Genomic DNA, 19,465 nt, shown 5'->3' on the forward strand with positions numbered 1-19,465 from the left:
GAGGTGGGCGGAGACTCAGTGCGATAGAGGCCGAGGACTGGTTGTCACCTGATGCAGCCGTAGCGCCTTCCGGGAGTTGTAGTCCACGGTGCGTAGTCAGCCATGAGCACCCCGACTGGACCCAGGATGGTGACCCGCTGCATGAGCCGCTGTTCTGCACAGCAGCTATTCACAGAGGATAAGCTTCCACCGTCCCTTGGCAAAGAGGCAGTCGCAGGTAGCACCGCTGTGTCCTACCTCTACCCGTCTTTCACCCTTAAACTTGGAGACACGGGATCTGAGTTCGAAACCTGACAGTGATGTTTGTACCACCATTGTAACCTTGGGTTTCAGTGTCCTTCTCTGTAAAATGAAGGAGTTGGACGAGATGACCTTTAGGGTCCTGTCCATTTCTGCATCATTAGTGCCTGACCCCAGAGTAGACGATTAATAAATGTTTCTGGGGACTGATGAGAGGGACTTGAACCCATGTTGGGATCCTGAATTGGGCGGGAGTGGGGAGGAAGGAAAGAGAGGGAGACGTCTGAGGAGGGGGCTAGAGGAGGAAGAGGGACAGGACAGAGACCCCCAGACTACAAGGTAGAAGGGCAGGAGGAGCCTTGTAGTAGAAGGACTGGAGCGGGTGGGTTTCTGAAGTATGTGGACATTTATTTATTTATTTATTTGTTCATTTATCTGGGATTTTTGTTCATTTATTTTTAAAAAAAAAACCTTCTTCCTGCCTTACCTAGAATAAAACTTCCATCAAACTGACAAACACAAGAGTTTGAGTCGCTTCCCGTTTGGAGCTGGACAGAGGCAGAGATAAGTCTCTTCCTTGTTGCTTAGGAATGAGTTGAGCTGCAGTAGATGACTCAGGAAAGATTTGCCGAGTGGTTTGGGGAGCCTAGCAAGGGAGGGGGCTTTTCTACCCAGTTGTACAGAGGGCACAGCCCAAAGGCCCATCCCATGTGATCTCATTAGCTTTGTTTTCCACCCATTCTAGCAGTCTCTGACCTTTGAGAGCCAGGTTGCTCCCCTCCCTACCAAAAAAAGGAAAGAACAGGAAGAGCTGCAGGGGGAATGAGAATTTGAAACTTAAATTTTTGAAAAATGAAGGTTAAAGTAATGGTAATGTTTTTTAAAGTGGAAAGAACAAGTATATTCAGAACTAGAAACTGGACTCTTTGCAGGGAAAAGGGAAAGAACAAAACCCCTCAGAAGGCAACGGAAGGTGAAACTTGAGATGGCTTATGAGTCTTTGGATAGAGATGGAGATATGGACAATGATGACGGCACTCCCAAGAAACCCAAGTGGGAACCCGCAAACTGGAGACTCCAGCTAGAAAATATCCGAGAAATGAGGAAGTCAAAAGATGCACCTGTTGATCACATGGGAGCTGAGCAGTGTTATGACCAAAGTGCTCCCCCAGAGGTAAAGAGGCCTGATTAGTCCTCTGCCCCAAACACCCTGGCTTGTGAAGTCTCAGTTTTCTCTAAGCCTGTTCTTCTGTCTTTCAGGGTGGGAGGTACCTTTCTCTCAACTCCCAGGACACCCTTAAATTCAAAACCAGATTCTGTCTCTATTCAATAATAATTTTATTTTGTCAGACTCCCTTTAAGGGAGACCTAGAATCAGTCTCCTGGCAGGAAGCTGACCTCAGAAATTGGCCATTCTTTTGGACCAGTAAGATGCTCTTAGTACCTGGTAAAGTTAAGAGTTAGCAAAATCAATTCTTCTTTCTTTTAGATTCCTGTGTGATGACATATTTGGTACCTGGGAGGATACTTTGGGCTTTAAGCCTCAGATTTTGCAGAGCATCCATTTCACAATTGCCACTTAGCCCTGGTTCCAGTGAATGCCTCCAACTAACTGGGAGCTATGTTGATTTATAATGGTCTGCTTTGAAGGTTTCTGCTCATTTCATTGCTCAAAGTATCACCTCCTTCCTATTCCATATGCCTTCTTTCCTTTCCTGGTTTCTGCCCAACAGGTGATGAGATACCAAGTGCTACTGTCACTGATGCTGTCCAGCCAGACCAAAGACCAGATCACAGCAGCTGCCATGCAGCGGCTCAGGGACAGAGGCCTGACTCTAGACAGCATTTTGGAAATGGATGACAATACCCTGGGTCAACTCATCTACCCAGTTGGCTTTTGGAGGGTGAGTCCAGGCCCAGGAAGGTTTTTCCCAAAGCTATTAAGGTGGGCTGATAGGACCAAGGTATGACAGCAAGTTTAGCCAGCTTTGGAAAGGACACTTTCTTTTCCAAAAAGACTTCATTACCATCATCATTATCATAACCAGAAGGGTTGATACCTTTCTATTCCTAGCAATTTACTACTACTACTACTACTAATAATAATAATAACAATAATAATAATAATAGCTAATATTTATATAGCATTTACTACATGCCAGGCACAGTGCTAAGTACTTTGCAGTGATTCTTTCATTTGAATCTCACAACAATCCTGAGAAGTAGGTGCTGTTATTATCCCCATTTTACAGATGAGGAAATTGAGGCAAACAGAGGTTAAGTGATTTGCCCAAAATCACACAGCTAGTAAGTGTCTGAGGCTAGATTCGAATTCAGGTCTCCCTGACTCTAGGCCCATGGCTTGATCTAGCCAGTGCACCCCCTAGCTCTTTAATTTTTTTTTCAGCCAAATATAAGGTTTATTACAGATCCACCATATTAGCCAGACTCTTGAGGAATCTGAAAGTCTTTGAGATATTAGCTAGATTCTAAGAATCTGAGCAGTGGCTAGATTTTAAGAATCTAATCATCTTAATGGAGACAAGATGGACCTTATATACAGAAAGACTGTGGGAGGGATCTAGGAGTGGCCAAGTAGTTTGGGCAGTAAGCTGGGGTGAACAGAACGCCTGGCACCTGGAGCTGGTGGCCAAGGGAGAATGGAGCCTAGCTAGGGTTAAGGGTGGGAAATGGCTGGGGGCCATAGGGAAGTAAAACAATGGGAGGCCTAGGCTAGATTAAGGGTAACAGAATTGGGAGATTGGGCATGCCACAAAAAAAGGCCAGTTGATGGGATTATAGCCTCAGGCAAACACTAGAGATCTGGCCTTGTGGGAAAGTCCAGGGTTTTTCCTTTTTGCAATCCCTAACTCTTTAACTAGGAGCTTACTGTGTTTTCTACAAAGATACCATCTATTCTGCCCCTGCCATCTGGATATTTACACACTACTTCAGAGAAATGAGTATATAATACATCTTTATGATAAATGAAAAGTAATGGATACATTCTAAACAAAGAACTAATGCACTAAATGTATGTCAGGGACTAGTGCAACTAACTTGACACAAAGCAAAAGGGTCCCTCAATCAGTAATTCATTACTGAGCCCTACTGGTAGAGGAGACTAGTCCCTAACAACTGGGAATTCAAACTATTGGGAGCAAAGGGACTCACACCAAAAGAAAATGAACAATACAGAGACAGTAGTTAGGTAAGAGCTGAATGTCAGAGGTCAGGGAAGAAGGGACAAACTGTTCATTTCCGAGGGCAGGTAAGGAAAGCTTCATGAAAAAGCAATGATGGGGGTAGGGGGGTTTAGGGTGGGAGGGGACATCTGATTTGATCTGGGTCTTGAAAATTGGCAAATATGGAGGTGGTAGCTTCCAATGTCATCTTTTAACTGAGATTGCTCCCTCCAAAGTTATCGTTGATCTCTTGATTGTCTGATTAAGATGTGACTGAGATCAAGGTAGATTACAAGGGACAAACCAAGAAGGTGCAGGAATTAATGGAAAACTCAATCCACTTCCTTCTTAACTTCTCTGGAGCATTGGATGTGATTAACCAACTTCTGCTCCTGGCTTCTCTGTCCTTTCTGGGCTTTAACTTCCTACATGGCCAGCATGCCTCAGTTTCCTTTGTTGGACCCTCATCCATGTTACTCCCACTAACTGTGGGGGTCTCCCAAGGCTTTGTCCTACATCTTCTTGTCTTTGCTATCTCACTTGGTGATCTCATCAACTCCCATGGGTTCAATTATCTCTATGTAGATGATTCCCAGATATATAGATCTGGACACAGACACAGACACACACAGACACACACAGACACACACACACACACACACACACACACACACACACACACACCCCCTCTTCAGTTCCAGGCATGTATCATCAACTGCCTAGCTGGACATTTTGAAGTGGATGTCTCATGGTTCATCTCAAACTCTGCATTTCCAAAATGGAACCCATTATCTTTTTTCCCCCAAAACTCACCTCTTCCAAACTACCCTTTTAATCAAGGTGCCATCATCCTCTGAAGCACCCAGGCTGGCAACGTTGGTGTCATTCCTCACTCACACTTACCCCACATGTCCAGTGTGGTGTCAAACCTTGTCATTTGTACCTTCACCACATCTCTCTTTGTGTTCCCTTCTCACTACTCACCCCTTACAAAGTTCAGGCTTTTGTCCTCTCCTGCCTAGACTTTTTTTTTTTTTTTTTTTTTGTGTAGTGAGGCAGTTGGGGTTAAGTGACTTGCCCAAGGTCACACAGCTAGTATGTGACAAGTGTTTGGTCTGAGGCCAGATTTGAACTCAGGTCTTCCTGACTTCAGGGCTGGTGCTCTATCCACCATGCCACCTAGCTGCCCCTCTGCCTAGACTTTTGTACTGGTCTTCTGGAGTAGCTGCCTGCCTCAGCCCTCTCCCCACTCCAACCTATCCTCCACACAGCTACAAAATTGAGATTCCCAAAGTGCAGATCTGACCATATTTCTCCTGCCCTCTACTCCAACTACTTAACAAATGACGCAGGCTACCTTTTACCTCCAGGAGCAAATACAAAGTCCTGTTTGGCATTTAAAGCTCTATACAGCCTGACCTTTCCAGTTTTCTTACCCTTTATTCCTTCTACCTGCTGGCCTACTTACTGTTCCACTCAATTGACATTCTGCATCACACATCTCTATGCCTTTGTGTTCACTTGTGCCTGGAGCAATCTTCCTCCTCACTTGTGATTCTGAGACTCCTTGGCTGCCTTCAAGACTCAGCGTAAATGTCGCCGCTACAGGCAGCCTTAACCAGTCCTCCCAGCTGCTCTAGGACCTGCCCCTCTATGGTTACTTTGTATGTATCTTGTATATACTTGTTTTTTACTCCTCCTCTCCCACCAGACTATAAGCTCCTTGAGGACAGGGTCTGTTTTTGTCTCTCCTTGTATCCTCACTACTTAGCATAGTGCCTGGCACGTAGGAAGCACTTAATAAATGCTTACCAGGAGGCAGCTAGGTGGCACAGTAGATAGAGCTCCCAACTTAGAGTCAAGAGGACCTGAGTTCAAATTCAGCCTCAGACACATAACATTTACTAGCTGTGTGACCCTGGGCAAGTCACTTAACCCTGATTGCTTCACCAAAAAAAAGAGAAAAGAAAAAAAGAATAAATGCTTACCAGCTGATTTATTGAGAAGAGTGAGCAAAAGCAGATAGAAAAAAGAGGTAATATAAGTAGAGATAGAAAAAAAGGTAAATTGGTATCAGATTGTGGAAAGTTTTGAATGTTAAGCCAAGAAATTTGGATTTTTATCTTCCAGTCAGTGGAGGGAAGGGGAGGGGGAACATTATTGGTTTTAAGCAGGGGAGTGACACAGTCAGAGCTTTGTGTTAGGATGGTGAGTGGCATTTACATTTACAGTCCCATAGGCAGTTGGAAATGCGAGGCTAAAGGTCAAGGGAAGGAGCTGGTGCTGGATGCACAGATCTGGGAGTCTTACTTCTCAGCTGTCTTTTCCATTCTCCTGGATTTCCCTACCCCCAAGCCGGCTTTCTTCACCATCCCTGTCTCTGGGCCCTTCCCTTCCTGCCTTTCACTGATCTGTAGGACATGCTGGCCCTCCCGATTTCCCCTGTTTACCCCATGGAATTTGTCACACGCCCCTCATCCAAGTGAAACAAGTAGATGGGATTCTCAGCAGCTCCCCCCCACCCCCCTCTCCTCAGTCCCAAATCACTGGTGCCATCTCTGGCTGTCCACCCCTTGTGCCTAAGAGCCTTGCTCTTGGAAATGCAGAAGCTAAATATACCCAATCCTGCTTTTCTGCCCGTTCCTGGAGGAGGTATCCTGCAGGGTGGAGTCCATTTTCCGGCAGCTTTGAGCGTGGGCTCTATTTTGTCAAATGTGTTTTTAAATAGTCCTCTGTGTTTAGTGCCTCAGAGGGTATGTTTCCCACCCAGGTCTCTCAGCTGTGGGACTGCAGTAAACAGGCAGTTTAGGAGCTGGTCTGCGAAAGAACCAAGCCTTCTTTGGCACCGAGAAAATGCTGCTTTCTCTCTGTGCCCTCAGTGGCCCCAAACTCAGGATGCTTTGGAATGAAGGGATCCCTGAAAGTCTCACAGTCTCCCCTCCAGAGTTTTTCTCAGGATGTCCATGGGGGGAGGCCCTGTTTTGAAGCATCAGGCCTGTCAGTGGCCTCTTGGTGAATCATACAGCCTTCCCAAAGGCCAGACTTTGTGTAGGATGTGAAACATCAGCCAGGCTGCCCCTTCCCCCAGGTCTCCCTCCCGTTACTTAACAGGGGAGTTCATGTTCTAACTTATTAGGACAAGATCACACTGTTCACAACGATGAGCTAACGATGTCATGGGCCCTTGGCCAGAAGCTGCTGTTGTGTCAGGCTGGGGGAAGACCCTGTCCGCGACTTTCATGTGCTACTTGTGCCCCATTCAGCTTGACCCTGGCTTGTCTCTGGCTTTGTGCTCCAAACATCCTGAGCTGAAATATACACCCATCCAAACAACCAAATAAACCTCCTGTTCCCCACTTACCCTCAAGGTCCCTGGCTCTGTTAGCTTTCAATACACGTGGCACCCTTCCCATGATGAATGCCAGGAGAGAGACGTAAACACCAGGAATCTCTTAAAGGCCAGATTGGTGCCTCACAAACCTGCTGCCACGTAGCTGGCCGTGAATATAGGAACTCCCTTGCAGCAAGCGATGTTGGTTGAAGAGACTGTGTTTCTAGGCAAGGAATTCACCATAAGGAAAACCTCCTTGAAGGGATTAGCCATGCAAGTCCCTACTGGAAACAGGGTTTTGCCTTTGTCCTTATGCTATCCCTCCAAGCCTGTGGTCCTTCATGGTTTTTTTGTTTGTTTGTTTTTTGGATAATCTAATACTGACAGGCCGTGTAGTAGAATGGAAAGAACCCTGGACTTGGAGTCCAAATACTTACCTTAACAGCTGTATGACCTTCTCTGAGCCTTTATTTCCTTGGCTATAAGATGGGGGGATTACCTTTCTCATACTGCTGGTTGTGAGGAAAGGTTACCCCTAAAAAGCATAGAACTGTAAGTTTTTGTTGTTACTGATGGCTTCTGGGTTTGTTCTATTGCTCCTCCTTTGGTTTCTTCATAAGCTGTAGTACTGTGCATCCCTGGGATTCTGGCACCATGCACACCCAGATGTGCAGGATTCAAGGTCCTCGAAGGGGGTCCAATAGTGTGACAGGGTCTAGCAGCACTTGGCTCAAAGCCAGGCCTCTGACCCATAGGCACTTGTCTCATCCAGCTGACCAAAAAGGATTGGGCTTGTCTAAATTGCTTCCTCATCACCCTCCCTGAATCTGGGTGGTACATGAATGTTTTAGAATGCTCTGAAACACTAATAACTAGAGAAATGCAGATTAAAACAACTCGGAGGTACTACCTCACACTCATCAGATTGGCTAAGTTGACAAAAAAGGAAAATGACAAATGATGGAGGGGATGTAGGAAAGTAGGGACCCTAATGTACTGTTGTTGGACTTGTGAACTGATCCAAGCATTCTGGAGAACAATTTGGATCTGTGCCCAAAGGGCAATAAAAACCGTACATACCCTTTGACCCAGCAATACCACTAGTAGGTCAGTGTCCCAAAGAGATCAAAGAAAAGGTTCTGCTGACCCAGACCAGGGCAGTTTGCCATGGAGAGCAGGAGGTGTCAGTGCTCCAGCTCACCTCTGCTCCAAGCTTTGGCCTGCACCAAGCACCCATACCCTATCACTGGAATGGGATGGTCTTGGGGACTTTGGGACCCCAGAGCGGGGCCTGTTGTTAACAGAGAACAGAGAGCTGATCTCAGCTTGGATGTTTCAGAGCAAAGTGAAGTACATAAAGCAGACCAGCAAGATCCTGAAGCAACAATATGGGGGTGACATCCCAGCCACTGTGGCAGAGCTGGTGGCGCTTCCTGGCGTTGGACCCAAAATGGCACACTTGGCCATGGCCATTGCCTGGGGCAAGGTGTCAGGCATCGGTAAGTGGGGCATTTTACTTGCTGTTGGGTGAATATGGTTCTTCTTCTTGTGAGGTACAGATGAGACAGGCGTCATGTCTCCTGTTGTCCAAAAAAGAAAATTGATATTGAAAGAGGGAAAGGGACTTAGCATTTATATTTAATAGCTAGCATTTGTAGCACTTTGAGGTTTGCAGTGTGCCTTACAAATCCTCAAAACAATCATTTTTACAGATGAGGAAACTGAGGCAGGCACTGGTTGAGTGACTTGCCCAGGGTCACACAAATCCAGCTTGTGTCTAAACTTAGGTTTGAACCAAGATTGAAATCTGTCTGACTCCAAGTCTAGCATTCTATCCACTGAGCCACTGGATTTCAGTAGAAATCTTGTCCCAGAGTTTCCTGTTTCCTGTCCCAGAGTTTCATGCTGGTCTTATTTAAGGCACTGGTATAGCAAGCACCAGATTTGAAATCAGGAGACCTGATTCGGCTATTACCAATGATTGGCACTTCCTTCATCGGGCCTCCCTTTTCTCCTCTGTAAATGAGGAGTTTAGACTAAATTATCTCCGATGTCTCTTCCAGCTCCGAATCTAATGGTTCCGACTTTGGGTACACCCCAGCTTCCTCACCCAGTCATGAGAACAGACAAGGCACTAGGGAATTATTCATTCCAAAAAGTCTTTACCTACAAACATTTATATGTCGCCGTCTCTGTGCGCCAGAGGAAGGTGGCAAAAGAGAAGTCTCTGCCCTCCAGGAAATCAGAGTCTAGTTGGGAAGAAATAATACACAATTACACAGGAAAAGCCTCTCATTTTAAGAGATGAGGTAACTTAGATCTACGGGAACTTGCCTACAGTCATACAGATTAGTATGTAACAGAGCTGGGATTCCAACCCAGGTGATCAGATTCCAAATCCTGGGCTCAATCATCACAGAGCCCCAGCCTCATATGAGGCCGACATGGTGGCAGCAGAAAGGGTGATTAGCAGTGCGTCACTATGCTGCCATGAATAGTACAGACACCAAGGTTTGTAGGAACTTGGAGGAGGGAGGGACCAGTGCAGCCTGCATTGGTAAAAAGGGAAAGCTTCACAGAAGAGGGAGAATTTTATCAGGGCCCTGAAGGTCAGGAAAATGTGGATAGGCAGAGAGAATGTAGGAACTATCATTCAGTGTACTATATATCTTGGAAGTGCTGCATGTAGGGAGTGAGTGAGAAGATGAGCCTTGCTGGAAGAGTTATATGTTGGGGAGCAAAGGAAGACAGAGAGGGTGTCCCAAAAGTCTTAGTGCAGTTCTAAGATAGAGTAGCTTTTGGGCCCCCCTGTAGTTGGAGAGGTAGGAAGGGACCAGATTGAGGGGGCTTTGAAAGCCTGGCCAAGGAGTTGAGGCTCCTGGTCATAGACAGTGGGGAGTCATTGAAGGTTTCTGAGCTGGAGGGGTGGGGTAAGCGTAGAGTAATCATATCAGGGTCTGTGAGAAAATTATTCTGACAGTAGAAAAGATTGGAGTGGGAGGGCCTCTCCCCATCTAGCTTTACTTGTGTCTCCAAGGACCTAAGGCTTTGGAAAAAACTGAATTAAGCTTCCCAAGAACCCAAGAAAAACTTGAATCTCCATTCCTCTATGACATTTTAGCCATTCCCCCCACTAGTGTCCACCCCTAGGTATCATGAGCCTACCTGGAAGGTTGAGTAGCTTGAATTGAGGTAAGCAGATAACTATTAGTGATATTTTATAAGTCTGTGGCACTTTAAGCTTTTAAAAATGCTGTAGAATCTCCTATTTCAAGTTTTCCTCCAAACGTCCCTGAGAGAGGTAGGGATTATTGTCCCCATTTTTTACAGATGGAGAGATTGAGGCTCAGAGAGGTTCAATGACTCAAAAGTCAAATAATACTAATTAACAACTCACATTTTATATAGCTACTTGAGATTTTCGAAATACTTGAAAATGTATCACTTTAGCCATTTTTACACATGAGAAAAGTAAGGTCAAAAGGTTAAATGACTTGTCCAACATCACATAACTAGTAAGAATCAATGGTAGGGCATGAGTCCAAGCCTCTCCCATACCACACAAGGTCTCCTGTTGACTAGTCAATGAGCTTCAGGCTGGGGACTTTGGAAGCAGACCCATTGGACTAGGAATTCTTAACCTAAGGGTCCTTTATGAACTTGGATGGGGGCGAATTATGTCTTTATTTTAATATATAATTTTTTTTATAATTCTGTGTTTTATGTTTTTAAAAACACTATTCTGCGCCAAAAAAAAAAAAAACCAACACTTCTGAAAAGGGGTCTTTAGGTATCAACAGACTGCCAAAACAGTCCAAGACACAAAAGAGGTTAAGAACCCCTGCTGTTTACCCAGCAAGGGTGGACAGCAGGGATTCTTCTGCATTTGTTTTTAAATGGATAACCTACAAAGCAGCCTCAGACAGCGTTACAAATGTTCTGAATAAAGAGCTCAGGCCTTTGGTTCTAGGACCATCGCAGGGTTCTGGGCACAAGCCTTGAGGAGGGTGTGAGTAGGGATCTGACATCAGCTAGACTTCCTGTCTCACAGAGAATGACCCTCTTTCTTTTGGCCCCAAGCTTAGCTGGGAATTATCTCTCTCCCATATGTCCTCTAACAGGTGGAGACTTTGGGCCCTACAAAAGAGCAGATGGTTTTGCGTTTAAGATGTCTGCTGTGTCGTTTGCCTGCGAAGCCATTTCAGTGAAGTAGAGAGATAGGTAGGGCCCGGGGAGTTAGTTCTTTCTCCCCTGGTGTGGAGCCAGTGTTAGTGGTAGGATGCTGCATGATACCACAACTTGAGCCTTTCAGCAGGTACTCGAGACTTCTTTCTGACCCTGTGCTCAGGCCCTTTCTGCCAGGGGTCTGTCTCACTGAGAGTCAGCAGCTTGAAAAAGGGTGTGGAATTAATAGACTGATGGGAGCTTTGGTAATGAGGTTTTGAAAGGGCCATTTAGAGATGGGAGAAACACAGGAAATGAGTGTTTAAATGTCATTCACCTGGTTTCGTTCAGGAGCTGGTGATTCAGTTGCCACAAACTGGTACTGGCTGATACTAGAAAGATTAGTGGGCTATGCCTTCCCAAGGCCCAGGTGACAGCTGGGGAGCTCCCAGACAAGATCAGATCATCTTCCCACTGGTTTCCCAGAGAAAAAGAAGCAAGACAATTGATCCCCAAGCTAGTGTGTGAATTCTCCAGACCAAGACCACATCGTAGACCCTGGAGGAGATAGGAGGGAGAGAATGAATTCATCTGAAAAGTGGGTAATGGCCGAGTTGATCTAGATGCCTACCTCTCCACCCCTTCTCCCCTGCATCACCTCCCCAAAAACACATCCGTGCCAAATGTGGACATTCTGGCCCTTCTGAGCCCACCCTACAGTGTGAGATCCACCCGGGCCTCAGAACTGGTTTCCTCCCACCTCAGAGAGGGAAGAGCCGGCTGTCACTTCCATCTTCCAGGGATTATAGGCCTGATCACTTCCTTGGGTGACAACAGGGGTTCATTTGCCAGCCCTTTGAGAAAGCCAGGATTTGAGGTACGTTCCAGCGGCAGCCTCTCAGTCTAGCAAGGACGGAAAACCCTATTCACGTCATGGGGAGAGGGTTTCAACTCCCTGGTTTGCCAAGGTCATTTGACAGACCCATTTCCTGGTTAGAGTGCCCTTCAGTCTCCAGAGAAATTTATTAGTACATGTGCTCTCGAGACAGAGTCAGTCATGGGGGGGGGGGGGGGGCAGCAGGGGGTGTCGGTATATTTTGTGTTGTTTTCACGGAGACTTTGGTAGGACATCTTTATCTAAGGACTTTCAACGCCTGTATTTTTCCCCTTATTATATCCACACACTCAACTCTCAACCTGCTCTTGCTTGGCCTCTCTTCCATGCCAAAGCCAGTTAAGTTGTCTAGAACAATTCTTCATTCCTGAGTTAACTAGCTAGCATCAATATAGCACTTTAAGGTTTGTAAAGCACTATACAAATATTATCTTGTTTTAGCTTCCCAGCAACCCTGGGAGGCAAATGGGGAAACTGAGGCAGGCAATGGTTAAATGACTTGCCCAGGGTCACCCAGCTAGGAAGTGTCTAAGGCTGGATGGGAACTCAGTTCTTTCCGACTTCCAGGCCATGTGCTCTTTGCTGCCTTGCGTGGTGTGGGGCACTAGAAAGAACAACGGATTTGAAGTGAGGGGAGCTGGGTTCAAATTCCAATTCTGCCGCTTAACTCCCCATGTGACCTTTGTGAAATCACTTCTCCCTGGGCCTCAGTTTTGTTCTCTGTAAAATAAGGGGGCTGGACTGAATGATCTCTAAAATGGTTTCCAGTCCTAAATCTTGGGACCCTGTACCACTCTTAGCTGTGTAGCTGACCAGTAGAAGTGAAGCAGTGTGTGTGAGTTGGACTGGGGACTGGCTGTGTGGGCAAGGCTAGTCCAGCAGGGGGCGCCCAGTCACTGGCCTCCTTGGCAGGAGCCTCACCTCCCCAGCCCCAGCCTCAGCGTTGGGATATCCAGGGGTCTTCCCTCACCCGGGGGAAGACACCAGATTCTCTAAAAACAGCTCTATATAGAGGAAATCAATTTAGCCAACATTCACAAAGCTCTGTGCAAAATACTGGAAACACAGAGTTGAGCCAAAACCTGGTCCCTGCCTAAAGGACTTTAGGAAGGGGGATACAGCAGCTATATAAATAACTATAAAACAAGATAGACTATTGTAAATTCATAGCAGAGGCCCAAACAGTGGTGTTAGAGATGTACGGAACAATCCCTTTCAGAAAGGCTTTGTGGAAGAAGGGACCCTGGTGTGAGGCCTTGAAGGAAAGGGAGAATTCTAACAGACGGATTGGGGGAGGCCATTCCAGGCACAGAGTAGAATAAGGATAAGATGAGAGCAGGGGGCAGGAAGCATGGGATAGGTCAAAGGTAGGATAGTGTAGCAGAAGGGGCTTTGGGGTTAAGTTAGAAGACCTGGGTTAGAATCTAGGCTCTGCTGTTTATGTTATGGGTGACCTTGGGTCATCACTTCCCTTTTCTAGGCCTCAGTTTATGTATAAAATGAAGGTGTTGGACTAGATGGATTCTAAGGTCTTTTCTATCTTTAAATCCTGTCAATAGAAGTAGTCAGATTTATGTAGAAAACAGGGGACATGATAATGTGATAAGGCTGGCCAAGGTCCGCTGGATCCGGATTGTGACAGGCCTTGAATGCCAGGATCAATGTTTTCCATTTTGTTTGGTCAGCAGTGGGCCAGCGTCAAAAGTGTTTGAACTAGGATTGGAACAATCAGAACTGTGCATTAGGAAGATTACTTTGGCAGCCAGGTGAAGAATAAATTGAGGGAGGAGAGATGGGTGCTATGAAATTTGATGTCAAAAAACCCAAGTAAAACTCCTGATTCTGACACCTGCCGTCTATGTGACCTTGGGCAACTCAGTCACCTAATCTCTCTGGCCCTCAGTTTCTTCGTCTATAAAATGACGGGGTTGGACAAAATGACCTGTAATGTCTTCTCCTGCTCTAAATCTGTGATCCTATGACTAGATAATTTTTAAGGTCCCTCCTCTAATGAAACCACCAAAGTGGTCACTACACTAGTCCAGGTGAGAGGTAAGACCTGGGTTTGAGTCCCTGCTCTAATATTTCCATGGACAAATCACTTTATTTCTCTACCTGTTTTCTGATCTGTAAAATGGGTATAAGGGCCTGTACTGACTTCTGAGGGAAACACTTTGTAAATCTTAAAATGCCATGTAAATAAAGAGTTACTTATATATATGGCACTTTTTACATATATTCCCTCATTTGAGCCTCACAACAACCCTGTGAGGTAGGCGCTATTTATTATCCCCATTTTACAGTTGAGGAGACTGAGGTTTAGAGAGTTTAAATGGCTTTCCCAGGATCACACAGCTAATAAATATATAAAGCAGGATTCAAGCTCAGGTCTTCCTGACTGCAGATTGAGCCCTCTGTCCACTCCACCAGCTGTCTGCCTCCATTATATTGCGACTTAGAACACTGAGGGGGGAGAGAAGGGACGCTGCATTCTAGAGCTCAAAGGAACCTTAAAGGTCATCTGGCCCAGCTTGGAGTTAAAGAAACAGGGAGCATGGGGTTTGACCAGGGCCCCACAGTAAACCTGTGGCAGAGCCAGGGCTAGACCCCAGGGCTCAGCTCCTTATCGAGGCCCAAGGATTCCAGGCTTATGGACCTAGTGCTGGAAAGAGTCAAGACTCGTCCCCACCCTCATTTCACAGTCCTTAAAGGCCCTCTCCTTGGTCCCGCCCCGGAAACCTAGTGCCAGGGAGTTTGACTTGCCCAAGGTCACAGAGGGAGGAAGAGTCAGAGAGGGGATTTGAACCCTGTACCGGACTGCCTCCACAGCATGGTACAGTAGGAAATGCCTGGACTGTCACAGTAGGTACCCCACAAATTTGTTGTCTTGGATTGAAAGAAGCCAAAAGGGGAGGGCTTGTATCTACCCTGCTGTTTGGATAGCGGGTCTGGTTTTAACTATTTAGGTACTTTCTAAAGTAGGCAGGGCTACTTTTTTGGTTTGAACAGAGGAAGGAGAAGATGGGGGGGGTGGAGGGAGCAGTTTTGTTTTTGGCAAGCTCTGCAAAATGGCTTATCACAAGGAAGGAATGTCCCGGATTTCAACACATCGCCCTGCCCAGGGTGCAATTCAGGTTACAGTGCTGTCTGGAGCTAAGCTGTGTTGGGAAAATAAATGACTTGAGGCCAGAGGGGCTCCATGGAGCCTCTACTGTTGCGTTGAGTGAGAAGGGGAAAAAAAGGAAGGGAGGAACTCTAGGCTGTTAATAAGCTTGGGCAGAGTGGGCAGAAGGGAAGGTCTGTCTCCCAGGTGTGAATGCACTTGTTCCTTCCTCAAGCCCCCAGCATGAGATAGTCAGGTGACTCTTTCCTTCTGCTGGCCTGCACTTTGTGCAGAATAAATCCCCACTGCCGGGGAAGGGTTGCAGCAGCTGGATGAGGAAGGAGTTAAAGTTCTGTCTTGGCCCAGGTAGAAACCAGCTGAGCCTTGCTTAGCTATCCTTGTGACCTTGCTCTAGCCATCTTGCTTAGTGACAGCTCTGTGTTGGCAAGCTTGGCCTCCCCAACTGAGGTGATCTCATTCCCTGCTGCAGAGATGGCTGGCTACTGCTTCCCTGATCAGTGGGGTGGGCAGTCAGGTGCCGACGGTTCTTGGAGACCTGCAGATTGACTGCAAAGCTGGATCAGCTTCCTCCCTCCCCATCCACCCAAGAGAGGCACAGAATGATGAGTTGTTCTTCGGCAGCAACACAGGACCAGACACCCTGCGAGGTGGTTCAGAATTCCTTGGATTGTAATACCCATCTGGGGAGTGTGGGGACTGTGGAAGCCTCAGCCCAGACTCTGACAAGCTGCTGACACAGCCTTTTGCACCAGATGGACCCCAGAGCCATCCACACATTGTTTCTTCATGGAAAAAAATTTAAACTGCCCAGAGAAAGAGAGAGTAGGGGGGAGGAAAGGGTAAGAAAGCAGATTCCCAGCAGCCTGAGAGCCCTGCACAGGAAGTGAAGAGGAGTTCTGTATCCGGAGAGGATCCCTGGGGTCACCTCCCCTGAACTGCTCATCCTGGCTTGGCCCTCCCTAGCTTACTGTCTAAAGCTTTCTCAGCTGCTGAGGTAGTGAGTATGAGGTTTTAAGGGAGAGACCTGGGATTAACAGGATTCCCACAGGAAAGGTGGGAAATGAGAAAAAGTTTTGGGAGCTGAGATCTGAGTTACTTTGACAAAGAGGGAGGTTGAGGGTTGACAGCATTATTCCAAAGAGAGTCATCATTTGCCATAGGGGACGCTCAGGGTAGTCGGAGGAAAGGACACCCATGCTCATTCTTCGGGCCATCCTGTTCTCTGGGGCTTGGTGTGAACACATGTCAGGGATCGAGGCATAGCATTGTTGGGGGGGGATGGGGTGGCCAAGAGGTAGATGCTGAGGCAAGTCAGAGGAAGAGGGAGGAGACTTGGAATCTGCTAGAGCACGATATTGATTCAGCAGAGACTGGGGTGGTGTGCTATGGTTCACTACCAGCTTTCTAGGGGTGAATAATTCATATTGGTTTAGCAATTCAGCAACACTGAATATTGCAGGCAAAGTAAATAGCTCTGGGCTGGATCCATTCAATTAAAAGTCCCTAAGCAGTGGCTAGTGGGACTTCATTTCATTAGGCTACCCTGAAGTCACTCATCCCTGGGTGTCTGCCCTTGACTGCAGTGGGAACTGGATGGGACAGTAGGGGCAACCACTCCTCCTATGCAGGCCAGGCCCTATGGAGGGGTAGTATCCTGGCCTCTCCTTTCTCCATGATCAGCCACTTCACCTCAGACATCTGTCTATTGATAGAAAAAGACAAGGCATATCCTGCCTGGAAAAATCTTCATTCAGATGGGATTTTTATCCCAGTGCCTCTCCTGTTTCTAACCCTGATACCACCAAGTTCAGTTCCACAGACCCTAGAGACTTTAAGACAGGCTTGAAGACTTTAAGACTTCAGCCTTGAGGCCACGTATGGCCCTTAGATTGAATCCAAACTTCATAGAACAAATCCCCTTACTGAAAGTATTTGTTCTGTGAAGTCTGGGTTCAGTCAAAAGGCCGCACCCGGGGACCTAGAAGGCCATATGTGGCCTCAAGGCCACAGGTTCCCCACCGCTGCTTTAAGAGAAACCTCAGACATCTGAGCCAGATCCTGGTTTAACTCTTGAATGAAGATGAGAATCACTATGGCCCCATGGAAAAATCCTGGGTCTGGGAGTCAAGAGACCTAAATTGTACTCTCAGCTCTGCCACTAGGAGAAAACCTGTTTCTCCCTACTCCATGCTCCCCATTCCCTGCCCCTCTGCGGGGGGGGGGGGGGGGCATGGATGTGGAACATTGTGTATGACATCAGAATTTTTCAATGCGTTGATTGGTTTTGCTATACTTTTTTTCTCCCTTTTCTTCCTTTTTATATTCTTTGTTATAAGTGATGGTTCTCTGGGAAGGATATAAAACAAAAGATATCAATAAAAACCTTTTTTATTTTTTAAAGAAAATTAGCCCTGCCACTAACTTGCTGTGTAACTTTGAGCAAGTCATGCTACTTCCCTGGGCTTTAGTAATCCCACCTCTAAAATAGGGATAACAATCCCTGCCTAACCTCTCTCACAGGATTGCCTTGAGAATCAGGTAAGATAATGGATGCATAAGTGCTCTGCAAAGTGCCCTACAGATGTGAAGGGCTATCGCATTACTAAGATGGTAATGGGCACTCCACAGTCTTCCCTTGTGACTCAGTAACTCTGATGAGGGGAACCCAGCCCTGGAAATGTTCTGGGTCCAGGATAGAGACAGAAAGGGAAGCCTCTACATGAGCTTCATTAACCCCACTCTGTGTCTGTCCCTGTAGCAGTGGACACTCATGTACACAGGATCGCCAACAGATTGAAGTGGACCAAGAAGGAGACCAAGTACCCTGAAGAAACCAGAGCTGCCCTGGAGGAGTGGCTGCCAAGGTTTGTGGAGGCAGGAGCTGGCCTCAACCCCAGGAGGAGCCAAATTCATTCTGATTTCTCCAGTTGAGTGCTACAATTTCCTGTAGCACTCAACCTTCAAACTCAGTGATGGGTATGAGCAAGGAGAGTTACTTCAAAGGCCTTGGTCCTCCCTACCCCCAGTGGGCCAGAATACAGCTAGCCTGAAGGGAGAGGCCAGGCTGGACCATCTGCTTCAGCCTAGGGAAAGGACGCATGGGTGGGGGAAAAGGGGCAAGGCTCACTCTAATCTCATCCCTGCTGGCCCACATGCTACACTATAGAATCTGTTCTTTTTTTCTCCTTCTAGGCAGCTGTGGAAGGAGATTAACTGGCTGTTGGTAGGCTTTGGCCAGCAGACCTGCCTGCCAGTGAACCCTCGGTGTGGGGACTGCCTCAACCGAGGCTTCTGCCCAGCAGCACAGAGGTCTTGAAAAAGACTGCAGCAAAGATCCCTCTAGTGTGGTGGTATGGGGATCGGATGGAGAGCCAGCTGATGTTGGAACTCCCATTGAGCGCCTAAGACTTGTACCCACATTGGGACTGTTTAATAAAGTTTGATATTCTTTTGTGATTGGAAATATAGCTTACTTCAGTCCACGAGGGGGCCAGGAACTGAGGCTGAGCCAGGGAGAGAGATCAGCTGGGAGCTGCTGGCTGAGGAGAAAGGAAATCTCAGGAAACCTCAGTTGGAATAGAGGGGACTGAGGCCAACTTTTGGCTTTGGGGGCATCAGCATCCCCTTCTGTTTCCACTATACCCCAATGAAGATAAGTGAGTTGGTGACTTCTAGGAAGGGTCTATGTGTGATGATTTCTGTGTTGAAGAGGGGACACACAGAAAAGCAGAGCAAGTGAGCACATGGGCCAACTAGCAAGTGAGGAAGTTGGGAAATAGGGCTAAGGCTAGCTTCTGGGAAGGCTGTTTGGACAGATTCCCATGGGACCCCCAGCAGCATGGTCTAAGGGGCCAGAAGCAAACCCCCATGTTATCTTTCCCTCCAGCTGACTGGGCCAAACTCCACCCTGACCCAGCTGAAATGATTTCCCCCAGGCTTCCAAGAGCTGGACCTTCCTACTCAGAAGTTAAGATCATAGATAGATCTCAAACTGGGCAGGACCTTAACTGTCTAGTTCAATCCCTTTATTTTACAGATGAGCAAACATAGTCCCTGAGAAGCAAAAAGATTTGTCCAGGGTCCAAGGGGTCATGAATAGCAGATTCAGAATTTGGACCCAAGTTTTCTGACTCCAAACCAAGTATTTTCTACTGTACCATAAGGTCAGAGGGCTCCTTGGGGAAACCCATGTAGTCCTTGGGCCCTTCCTTGTGAGTTAAAACATTTACCCACTTCTTTTTTGTCTGGAGTTCAACACCCTGGCAGGTTAAGAAAGAGAAAAAAAAGACCAGCAGGCATGGTTGGCCACACTTGCCTGGGGCTGAGTTGCCACTGGAGGGAAGAACTGCTCAGCCCCTGCTTTCTTATTGCATTGTCTCAGAACTCCAAGCCACAGCAGCTCGGTGAGCCAGGGTCCTCCTCTCCCCCTCCAGAATCGGAGAACACCCAAGGGGAGCTGCTTGAAGTCTGGCCCTCACCCCAAGTGGATGTGGTCTGGGTCGTATGATAACAAACCAAGCCTTTTT

General features: G+C 47.0%; 1 protein-coding gene across 1 annotated transcript; it reads left to right on the forward strand.

Annotated features, from left to right (window-relative positions):
* The first annotated feature begins 15 nt into the window (after positions 1-15).
* NTHL1 (nth like DNA glycosylase 1) lies at positions 16-18,402 on the forward strand. The gene is made up of 6 exons (XM_027862765.1): positions 16-217; positions 1,173-1,414; positions 1,974-2,144; positions 8,096-8,255; positions 17,698-17,803; positions 18,132-18,402. The coding sequence occupies exons 1-6, from the start codon at positions 103-105 to the stop codon at positions 18,253-18,255; spliced, it is 918 nt and encodes a 305-aa protein (XP_027718566.1). The 5' UTR covers positions 16-102; the 3' UTR covers positions 18,256-18,402.
* The last annotated feature ends 1,063 nt before the right edge of the window (positions 18,403-19,465 follow it).

Source organism: Vombatus ursinus, unplaced genomic scaffold (genome assembly GCF_900497805.2).
Source record: "Vombatus ursinus unplaced genomic scaffold, bare-nosed wombat genome assembly UNPS02014770.1, whole genome shotgun sequence".
In the NCBI taxonomy this organism is placed as follows: domain Eukaryota; kingdom Metazoa; phylum Chordata; class Mammalia; order Diprotodontia; family Vombatidae; genus Vombatus; species Vombatus ursinus.